General features: G+C 37.5%; 1 protein-coding gene across 7 annotated transcripts in view; it reads left to right on the top strand.

Annotated features, from left to right (window-relative positions):
• The window catches only part of ADGRB3 (adhesion G protein-coupled receptor B3), a 468,213-nt gene that overhangs the window by 201,116 nt on the left and 254,982 nt on the right, over window positions 1-12,115 (top strand). For all 7 annotated transcript variants that reach the window (XM_063330254.1, XM_063330255.1, XM_063330256.1 and 4 more), the window contains 2 exons: window positions 7,032-7,133; window positions 7,682-7,788. In XM_063330254.1, the coding sequence (XP_063186324.1) occupies window positions 7,032-7,133; window positions 7,682-7,788 (209 nt within the window). The remainder of the gene's footprint in view (window positions 1-7,031; window positions 7,134-7,681; window positions 7,789-12,115) is intronic.

Below are 12,115 nucleotides of genomic sequence, written 5' to 3'. Positions count from 1 at the left end.
TTTCTTTGCAGCACTTTTTACTTTACCCTCCCAAAAAATTTAAGTCTTTCCCACTGAAAGCTGATAAAAGTGTACTTTTGAGCTTCTTCAAAAGTGATGAATAAAAAAGAGCAGCTGGTGAATCTGATCATATTTATCTGTAAAGACACATTGTCCTAAAGTAAAAGAATGCATTCTTGGATAGGTGTAAGATAATAAAATAAGGTGTAAGTAATGTAGGATGTCCTAGGCATTCACTTGGGAAATTATGTGTTCTGAGCTGCAAGCCAGGAAGCAGCAAAAATCAATCTAGCAATCTCTCTGACTTCTGGACATTTCGATGGCTATGTTCTCTGCTAGTCAGAGAAAGAACTTAAATGGCAGGCATGCTTTGGTTCAGGAAATGGGAAATATATCAGATGTGAATTTTATGTTATCACGCCCACATTTTCATAGGCAGCATGTTTATCCCTTGACAGCCATCAAAAAACAGCTTTCAAGGTATTTGCAGTACAGTAGAACAATTAGTCTCATTGCATCTGAAGAACAACAAAAGGACTATTTGTAGTTATAAAATTATAATACTATACTGGGGAAGTTAAGTAAATTTAACTTCTTAAATGATCTCTTTAATTTTAATAAAACATTCATTATCTAAAAAGCAGTATAAAACAGTATTTGTATTGGATTCCTAAACAAATTATAATTTCCATAGTTAATGCACACTTCATCTATAAATGCACAGCACTAAGAGAAGGTTAATGTGAATCTTCTCAATAAGCAGACATTCAGATCAACCAGAGTCTGCTTATAAAACTATACTTGAAATAATTTGCATTTATATATTTAAAAGTAAAACCATGCTGCTGCAGTCCAATTTTCAAAGGTTGCCACCTGCTGTTAATAAAATATTTTACAGATGTATTTACAAGTCAAATGCACACAGAGCTTTATTTTCCATTCAGTAAGTTTATTTATTTACTTGATTAATTCCAGATTAGAATCAGTATGCTTATAGAAACCGTAACGTAAAGCTCCTTTTAAGAAGCTGTACTTGTGCAGAAGATTATACATGAATAACAGATTTAAGTTATCTGTTTCTAGACTGACATTTACTAAAATATCTCAGATTTAAATGTAGACAGTGGATAATTTACCAAAATTTTATACTGTGGTATATGGATTTACAATTTATAAACACCAAGCAAAATTGAAAAGTACTATACAGAGATATCATTCAAAGTATAAGCAAATTTCATGATTTGCATGCTTTTCTTCCATAGCCCTAAAATAGTTCAGAAAAGCTATTTTTGCTTTCTTTTTCTGTTTAAGTCATTGAGAAACATTAGAGACTAAAATGTTATTTTTTTTCTTATATGAGCATTGCTTTGCCATTAGTGCAAGACCTGATCTTCAGCTCTGTAGATCTGCATAACATATTTGTAAAGTGGATGAATCTGCACCTATTTGTATGACCCAGACTTCTGTAGACTTACAGAAAGTGGAAACAAAAGGAGAATGAAGCGTGTTTCTATCATGCTCGTTGCTGTTAAAAAGATACTTTGCAAACAGAACTGTTCACTTGTCTGACTGAAAATCTTGACTGGACTTCGTAGTTTGAGTTCTGCATTATGTAAATATTATACAAGATTTTCTTCGTAGTCGATCGGTGATTCTCTTCAAATTGTTCAGGCAGGGACTGAATGATGTCAGATACTCCTGGAAGCTGAATATAAGCAGCACTTTAAAAGGCAGGCTCATAATTATTATCTGAAAGTTGGTTTATCAAAAAGATTAGTTTCCGGACAAATTTTGCATATCTTTCTTTGTTTTTTATTTCTATTCACAATTAGAAATTTTAAAACTGCAGTTGTTTCCTTCCATTGTGTAATATTCTTGGAACGAAAAGGAAAGATCTGAAGAGACTTTGCCTTCAGTCATTGCTCCTTTGTTGTATTCCAAATGCCTAAAGTTAGATTTCACTCCTAGTAGGTCAGCAGTGTTAGGGATTTAATACTCTGCATTCAAAGCATCCTTTTGTGAAGGATAACTTCAGAAAATTGGAAAAAAATCAGAGAAAGTAAAAAACCTTCTAGATTTGCTAAGCAGTTAGTCACGCGGGAATCATTGCAGAAAACTTATACAGGATGAATGAACAATAGGTCTGTCCCATAGGAATAAAGGAGACAGCTAGGTAACAAAAGAAATTGCAGCCCTTGTCTGATAAGGAGTTTCATGGCAAGCTGATCAGAAACTTTGAGAGAAATGTGTAACAGAAATAAGGTAAGTCCCATCAAATGTGTCAGTAAGAACTAAGAGATGTGGGAACTGAGAACAAAGTAGAGTATTATTCAGGAGAGAAGTCTTCTGTAAATTTATTTTTATAAAAGTAGGACCATGTTCTTATGACAGTTTTAAGAACTTAGGTTCCAATAATATAATATTGGTTTCCAGAAATACTTAATTCTGTAATAATTAATTCTATAATAATTCATACAGTAGAATCATAGAATAGTTAGAGTTGGAAGGAACCTTAAAGATCATCTAGTTCCAACCCCCCTGCCTTGTGCAGGGACACCTCCCACTAGACTAGGTTACCCAAAGTTCCATCCAGCCTGGCCTTGAACACTTCTAGGGATGGGACATCCACAGCTTCTCTGGGCAACCTGTTCCAGTGTCTCACCACCCTCACAGTAAAGAATTTCTTCCCAATATCTAATCTAAATCTACCCTCTTTCAGTTTAAAACCATTACCCCTTGTCCTATTGATACACTCCCTGAAAAGAGTCCCTTCCCATCTTTCCTGTAGTCCCCCTTTAGGTACTGGAAGGCTGCTATAAGGTCTTCCTGGAGCTTTCTCTTCTTCAGGCTGAACAACCGGGAGAAACTCTGAGACAACTCTCTCAGCCGGTCTTCGTAGGAGAGGTGCTCCAGGCCCCTGATCATCTTTGTGGCCCTCCTCTGGACTTTTTCCAACAGGTCCATAACTTTCTTATGTTGGGGGCTCCAGAGCTGAACACAGAGTTGAACAGAGCTGAGGGGGTAAATCACCTCCCTTGACCTGCTGGCCATGCTTCTTTTGATGCAGCCCAGGGTGTGGTTGGCTTTCTGGGCTGCAAACACACATTGGCTGGCTCACGTAGAGCTTCTCATCAACTAACCCCCGCAACTCTTTCTTGTGGGGCTGCACTCAATCCATTCTCTGCCCAGCCTGTATCTGTGTTTGGGATTGCCCCAAACCACATGCAGAACCTTGCACTTGGACTTGTTGAACTTCATGAGGTTTGCACTTGTCAAGGTCCCTCTGGATGGCATCCCTTCCCTCCAGTGCATCGATCACACCACACAGCTTATTGTCATTGGCAAACTTGCTGAAGGTGCACTCAGTCCCACCGTCCTTGTCACTGGCAAAGATAAACAGAACCAGTCCCAGTACTGACACCTAAGGAATGCCACTCATCACTGGTCTCCACTTAGACATCAAGCCATTGACCACAACTCTTTGAGTGCGACCATCCATCCATCTATCCAATTCCTTATCCACTGAGTGGTCCATCCATCAAATCCACATCTCTCCAATTTAGAGACAAGGATGTCATGCAGGACAGTGTCAAATGATTTGCACAAGTCCAGGTAGATGATGTCTTATCCACCAACGGCTTTGTAGAAAGCCACCAAATTTGTGAGGCATTATTTGCCTGGCACTATTTGCCCTTAGTGAAACCATGTTGGCTGTCATCAGAAATTTTATATATGTTCCAGTGCTTTACCCAGATTTTAGACACAACAGATCCTCAATATTTTTCTCATAAACTTATTGTCACTGGTAGAAAACATAATATAGAAATTGTATGGACCAAAATATTACTGAAAACAATGACAGACCACCCTGTTTGTTAACAAAAAGATAACAGAGACCAACTGCTGCCAAAGACTAGCTAATGATTTCCTACTGAAGGTAGAAGTTTTCTTCAGAGGCAATACTAGCTACATAAGATAGAATATGAGAAGGGTGAAGATTCAAATAATTGTCAACAACTAAATAATAAAATTAAACTTGTGGGTTTTGTTTTCTCTCTGATTACAATACTATTCTACAAGATGTTCAAAAGCTTTTTTCTACTGCCTTTGTTTAAGATAATTTTGCCTGTGGCATTGAATTAGGATTCAAGAGAGGAACTGTAGTTCTAGCTCCATTTGTGAGGTACTGTGTGCCACTGGCTAACTTGCTTCACCCTTTCATTACCCGTTTCCATATTTGTTAGCTGCCCTGGTAGATCATAAACTCTGCGAGGCTGTGCATGTCTCTTGCTTTGGCTGTGTGTTGCACACAGCTTCCTCAGATCTTAGGTGGCTTGACTGCCTCTTGGAGATGCATGTCCTCTCTCCAGTAACGTCAGAGGGAGACTGTGCCTCTAGACCACTGACTTTGTTGAGTGTTTGTGCTTAGGTAGGATGAATTCAGGCCTGTCATTACGGGGGTATAACATGGTAAATTTGAGCACATGCTCTGTGTGGGAAGCTCTTGCTGAATCACATCGTCAGTGAAAGATATATGCTTTTTATTTGCCAATTTTAGCAAATCTACCTCAGTATTTGCCGTTTGCTTCTAAATTTTAGCAATTCTCTATGATTCTGTAGAGCTAACTCACATATATCTGTGGGTATGTTGTGAATTAATTGTGCCATAGTTACAGAAATACTTGAACTGGTCCTGAGCAGAGCCAGCAGGTCCAGTGAGGCTTTTTAATTCTGACATAATACCACTCTAGCGTGACTGCAATGTCTCCATGGGCAACATGGTTTGGAGCCTCACAGATGCTTTAATGTGGGTGGATGCCTGATTAGTAAGCTCTGCCAGATATATTTTGGCTTTGGGAAGAACTGGTTTGTCTTTTTATGCACAGCATTCCTTGATCCAAGGTACTGATACAGTGCGTTGAAAGGCACATAAGTGCACTGCACCGAGTCATCAAGGGACCAGGAAAACTTGTTTGCCTGGGCTAAGTGATACCTCTCACAAACTCTGATTTGCTCCCGCACCTCTTTCCTGATAACTCTGAGTCTTGGGCCTTTTACTTTGAACACAACATGTGGCTGCACAGAGTATCTCCGTCAGTAGGCTAAAGTTAAAATGTAATTTTGAATTTTGAAAAGTGTGATTCAAAAGCACAGAAGTAGTACCGTTACAAATAGATGGGAGATCTCTGATATTACCTATGACTTACTAACATAAAAGAGAAAATATGGTGCATATAAGTATGCATATATATGCGTGTATATATTTATTTTCAGAAAAAAAAAATGCATTTAACATTCAGTATTTGGAGGGAAATAACAGTTTTAGTTCTGAGAATCAGCACCTAAAATGTTGATTAGTGTTTGAAATGGCCACAGCTGCATGACAAATACACTTCTCAAAGAGCTCTAAGCTTTAGCAAATTTATGTAATTTATTATATTACCTCTGTATTTTGTTAATTTATGCTCCCAAAATCAGAACATTTCTTTTGTTTATGAGGTCATAATAGGATGGTAATCACATTTGCTTATGTCCCCAGATGGCTTATGTTTATCAAAATCTGTCTTTTCCCATTGTAACACTGTCCTGATGCATTCACTTTTTGGGCATGTCTGAAGCAGTGTTAATATTCTAGATTATGAATATAACTAACCTTTTTTGGGTTTTGCCATTAGTGGATCTCTTGTTTTTTTAGCAGCACCAACTGTCTTGATTTGTGATTCAGGAATGCTGATGGCAAGGCAAATTTAGCAAGCAATTTTTCTGCCCGCCCATGATTCATATTAGCATTACTGTGCCACCTGCAAGGTATTCTTTGTCCCCCATAAAGAGAGGGTACAGCTTTGTGCAAAAGTCTGCTCAGTTCCTTTGCTCACCGCAGACTTCCATCAGCAGAAGTACAAAAGAGGACAGTTTTATAGGTTAGGCAATGGGACAGGCAAAAATCTGTAGTCTGTTCCTGCCTCTACTAGAGATTTCCTGTGCAACCACGGGTGAATCATTGAATTGCTTTCTGCCTTGTCACCCCATCTGCTGTGGTGACAGAATTTCCTTTCTCTTTTCATTTTTCTTCTTTGTAACCGCTTTTCTGTAATATAGCGGGGTTACAATTTTCATGAGATACATATAACTTTTAAACAACTCATAGCTTTTCTCTGCTGAATTTGGATTTTTTATTTCAGTAACTAGCATTTGTCAATGCTTTAAGTTTTAAGATGACTTCAGACAGATGTTTGTTTTGTTAATCTAATTTACTCAAAAATCATAAACTGGAAATCTACAATAAAAAATACAAAGAATGAAAGGAATCTGTAAGTCTTGACCATGTGAAAATAAAACACAAAGCATTTGCAGAAGCTTCTTTTTCCCCATGCAGTTGTTTCCACAGAATTGTGAAAATATTTTTTCCCTTTAAATGGTATTGCAATAATCACTAAAAAGGCCATTTTGTTTTATAGCCACTCAGTCCCACATTATTGACTATACTTGCTTAATTCCCAACTTGTACTGAAACACATTTCAAAGAAATAACCTGCTTTTGGGTTTTCAGAATATACAGCTCTCATTTGATACCTTTAGCACATTTAATGTTTCAACTGTGGTTTCAGAACTGATTCTTTCACATACATTTTAAGTTTTAGAAAAATATTTAAAAATTTTAGTGTAAGATAAGCATCACAGCTTATAACATTTTAAGTATCATCATCTGATAGATGCTTAATGTTATTGATTAAAATAGAGCAACAAGAAAAGATTCAAACCTATTAACATTGCAGCTACAAACTAAAGTGTTTGTTTGGTGAAGAGAATAAAGACACAGTCTGTATGAAATAAATGCCATCACAAAGATGGATATTTTATAAAAATTACAGGTTTTGCATTTTTGCATTTGTGTACTTTGAATTAAACGAAATGGTGTTAACATATACATCTCAGGAAAAATTAGGACAGGAATGAAAACTTATTTTTCTGATGTAAAAAAGCTGTTTTACATTAATATTTCTATTTATATTCTCATTTCTAAATGGCAGCACCTTATGAAATATGTCCTGAAGACTATTTGATGTCAATGGTGTGGAAAAGGACCCCAGCTGGGGACATGGCATTCAATCGATGTCCTCTCAATGCCACAGGTACAGTATTACCTTAAAATATATGGTGATAAAAAAGGGGAGAAATCTTTGCATTGTGTTCTAGACATAATCATTACTAGACTGGCATACATACGTATATGTGCATATATGTGAATATGTAAACCCAACATATTTACATATGCATATACATACATATAGCATACACATGTACATATACTGTGTCTCTTATAGCTTACATGTATGCATGTGTCTGTGGTGTATATATATGTATACACATATATATGCATTATAGACAGAGAGAAAAAGCTAAGAAGAAATCCATTTGACAGGACCTATCGGGCAAAGTGATGAAAATGAAGCAAAACACAAAAATCTTCTTAAGCTAGAAAAGACTGGTAAAAACCCACCGAGTGAACACTGGAAAGTGTTTCAGAATCTTATACTACTCTCAATATACTGATGATCATTGCATGAAATTGTTTCTGTGTGTGCTTTTAAAATAGCATGGAACGCAGTTTAAATAAGGTTCATTCTTTCCAGTTGCTCTCACTTATATAAATATTTTCTGTCTTCTTTGTGACTTACAGGCACCACTAGCAGACGCTGCTCTCTCAGTGTTCATGGAGTGGCCTTCTGGGAACATCCAAGCTTTGCTAGATGCATATCAAATGAGTACAGACACTTGCAGCATTCAGTAGGTGCAAAGCCAGCTTTAGTACTTGCTCTGTTTATTCATTACTAATCATTGCTGTGAAAAAAACCCTTACTTATTTACTCTCGAGTCAGATTTCTGATAAGAAATGCCAGGAGGAAAACAGACCTAAGAAAGTATAATTTATATTCATGTATATTATTCTGATCTTTTTGTATTGGTGGTGTTTGAGTGAAAGAAGCTTTGTCTTACTGTAGAAATGGAAAAATCAATTGGATTCCTTTTTTTCATGTCCACTGTGTGAAATTTTTATAGGGGTCAGAGGTAAGATACACATTTTGGTTTACTAGAAAAATGAGATGTGAATAAATTAGATTTACTGAATGAATGACTTGCTGAGTAATTTTATAATACCTTAAATTCTTTAATTACACACTAGGAAGTCAGAAATGGTATTTCTTTTTGCTATGAAATTCAGAATTTCAGCTTCGAACGTAACAATAGGAAATTACTATAGGGTATAGCTATTGCAGTGTCTTGGAAAAAGTAAAGTAACTCTAGATGAAGAAATATTATGGGTGTATTTTTAGTATGCTTAACAATAAGTTTCTTTGCAAAGCATATGCATTATACGTTTATGTACTGCCTAAATATGTTTATGTGGATAGATGTAATACATTGTATATATTGCATTATAAATACACTACCATGCTATATGCTAAGTATATTGATTACATTCTATTTCCATAGCCAAAGCATTCAGCCAGGTTAATACTATTGTGGGAAGAGCTCCTTTGAAGATTCACACAGGGAATGGTTTTTGCCTGCACGTATTGAGTTTGCGTGGCAAGGTTTCGGTAGTGAGGGGTATACAGGGGTGGCTTCTGTGAGCAGCTGCTGGAAGCTTCCCCCATATCCAACAGAGCCAATGCCAGGTGGCTCCAAGACAGACCCACCTCTGGCAAAGGCTGAGCCAATCAGCAACAGTGGTAACACCTCTGTGATGACATATTTAAGAAGGGGGAAAAATAAAAGCAACTGTGCGATTGCAGCCAGAGAGAGGAGTGAGAATATATATATATAAGAGAAGCAACTCCGCAGATGCCAAGGTCAGTGAAGAAGGAGGGGGACAATTTTGTTACTCTGCATCCGTTTCTGAAGGCCACTGCTCCATTAGTCATTCAGCAGAGGGGCATTAATATAGCTGTGTGCTTCGTAACTTACCAACCTCTCAACCAAGTACAGCACTTCTGTAGCACATTTAAAAATCTTTGGTATCTTGAAAAGTGGTAGCCTGGCTGTCATTCCTCAAATCTAGCTTCCCATTTAGAAGAGATTTTGATGAATTCCTTTGAGCTGCATTTCTGTTTCATTAGATTCCAACTTAATTGAGGCCTGGGATTCAGTTTCAGGGTATGCCAAAGCAAGCCATTATTTTTAAAATAACACAGAGTAAATTGTCAAAGCAATTTTCTCCGCTACAGAGAAACATCCCTATTTTATATATCTGTCTGCATGTTGCTCTATTCCTTTAGTGTTCATGCTGGAAAAAAACAACATAAGTTGGCTGTGACTCTTTTGCATTTCATATTTTAGATATTTTATTTTTTTGCAAGAGCTGCATATAGTATGTCTAAATGTACTTTATGGGCATGGAGAGCTATACATTTGTATTTAATTTGCTTAGAATCTGTATTTTGGTTTTGATTATTAATAATGTCGTATTGCAGAACAAAAAATTCACATTTTGTCATTAAAAACATTGAGATATTTCAAAGTAAAGCAAATTACTTCTCTTTTACTTGCTATTTTTGCATTTAAATTTACAAACTTATGAAATATAAAGGATTTTGAAATTTTTTAAAGGATTTATTCATCTTCACTTGCCTGAACAGAAGACCATTCCTTTAGAGTTTTGTTCTCTGCTCTTACCTTTTTACATTTCATATCACCATTTACTCATAGCATTGATCCTCATGCCACTGATTCTTTAGTGATATTCAGCCTTTTCTTTTTATGTTATTGCTAAAAGTCATTCATAAGCAACTCAAACAGTGGGAAATGCTCTTTCATGTTATTCGATGGTTTGACTTACCTGGCTAACTTTTGGTGAGGCACTGATATTTTTTGTAAAGCTGCTAGTCTGCCTGGCAGGAAGGGGTCATTGTTGGACAAAATGAGGCATTTCTAACCCAGATCACATTTATCTATTCTTCTACATTTCCTTTTTCAAAATATCAAATACGATTAGACCACACTGTGAAATAATCTTTTGCCAAAGAACATTTAAAAATAGCTAAAGCTTCTTTAAATTTACACAAGCATCTAAACATCATCTTACTGCTGTACAAAATTTCAGTCTAGTTTATATGCATACAAATTAAAGGAGAAAAGTGGATTTCTTTTACACCTGGGAGCAGTTCACAAAGAAAATGAGCTTGTCTTACATCTTACTGCTTCTCAAAGTGAACAACACAGCATATTTAAAGAATCATAGAAAATAGAGGTAAAGACCTATAAGGTCATCGCCCTGCAAATGTAGGCTTGTCCGCCCCACGATACATATGTCAGCTCTATAAATCTCTGCAAATAGGGCTTTATAAGGAAGCTGCTGACAGACGGTGTTGCTATAATAAATATGTGTGCTTATGAAAGCATTTATGAGATGCCTTAGTGTGCTTAACTTGCCAATAACGTTATTTTACCAACTCAGACCAGGAGTAGTGAGGGGTGTCACTCAGTTCTGTGAATGTTCCTGTAAAATCAGAGTCTGAACTGAATCCCTTTCATTTCTTGCCTGAAATCCACAAAACAAAAGTAGGTGTATAGTCTTCAAAAATGATATTTCTGAAGTTGATTTAAAGCAGTTGATATACATACAATACTTAATACATTAAAGCATGCCTACTTAGAGGAATACAGACAGGTCCCTGTCCCTTTGCCCTCCAAACTAGGCACATATGGTCCAGAACAAGCCCAGAAGGCATGTAGTTGAATTCATATGGTGCTGTCCCCAAGCAAATACTGTCTAAAGAAAAGCATTTCATATGCTGGGAGCCAGAGAACACTGCCTTGTCCACAGATCCTGCTAACCTGGCTATACAAATTCTGGACTGGAAGCTTACAGTTATACTAGTAAATAAACTAAACAGGCTGACTGTCCAAGCTTAAACACTGTCCTTGCAATCATCTACGCTGTCTAAGTGTAAATCATGTCATACTCCCTGACATGATTTAAGACCATGACGATGAGCACTCTCCCAAATGATGTCTAGCACCCTTTAGAGGATAGCATGGCAGAGAGACCATTCACAGCAGGCAATAAAACCATTGTCTTCTGTGACAGAGGAGGGAAAGAGAGTTTTAGCTTGAGGGATACAAGCTGTCTGTGCTCATTGGCCTCAGGGCTAGACAATATTCCCATGGCTATTTTATTTACCTGTTTATATAGTAAAAACACCTTGCATTTGGGTAGCTTGGACTGTGAGCAGAGAAAGTCAGGGCTGCATGTGTCCAGCAGAGAGGCCACACCTGGAGTACTGTGTCCAATTCTGGACTCCCTAGTGCAAGAGGGATATGGTGTTACTGGACCGAGTCCAGCAAAGGGCCACTAAGATGATTAAAAGACTGGAGCATCTCTCCTGTGAGGAAAGGCTGAGAGAACTGAAGCTGTTCAGACTAGACAAGAGAAGGCTAAGAGGGGATCTTATCAATGTACATAAGTACCAGAAGCAAGAGTACAAGGAAAACAGAGCCAGGCTCTTTTCAGTGGTGCCCAGTGACAGGACCGGAGGCAATGGGCCCAAACTGAAACACAGGACGTCCTGTCTGAACATCAGGAAACACTTTTCCACTGTGAGAGTGACTGAGCACTGGCACAGATTGACCAGGGAGTTTGTGGAGTCTCCATCCCTGGAGACATTCAAAAGCCATCTGGACATGGTCCTGGCCAACCTGTTCTAGGTGACCCTTGTCGAGCTGGGGGTTTGAGCCAGATGACCTCCAGGGGTCCATTCCAATCTCACCCGTTCCATGATTCTGTGGTTCTGTGACTCTCATGACTCCAGAAAATTGGAAATTCACACAAGGGAGAAATCCTGAAAAGCTAATTCATAGAAGTCCACTCTAATATCAGTATGATTTTTACTTTCTTCCTAAAGATGATCTTTTCCTACAAACATTAACACAGGTTTTCAGCAGATGTCCATGTTAAGCCAGAATTCTATGCTATAGTGCAGAATTTTACCACATAACCACAGGTGATTGACCCCTGAAGACCATTTCTTTACTATTTGTAGCTGCAGTAGGTTCATTGCCTTATGCACAAACACAAGGCACGTTGCCTTATGTTTTCCTGTGAATCATGGAA

Source organism: Chroicocephalus ridibundus, chromosome 3 (assembly GCF_963924245.1).
Source record: "Chroicocephalus ridibundus chromosome 3, bChrRid1.1, whole genome shotgun sequence".
In the NCBI taxonomy this organism is placed as follows: Eukaryota; Metazoa; Chordata; class Aves; order Charadriiformes; family Laridae; genus Chroicocephalus; species Chroicocephalus ridibundus.
Note: the sequence above shows the minus strand (reverse complement) of the source record. Positions and strands in the feature narration are given on the sequence as shown.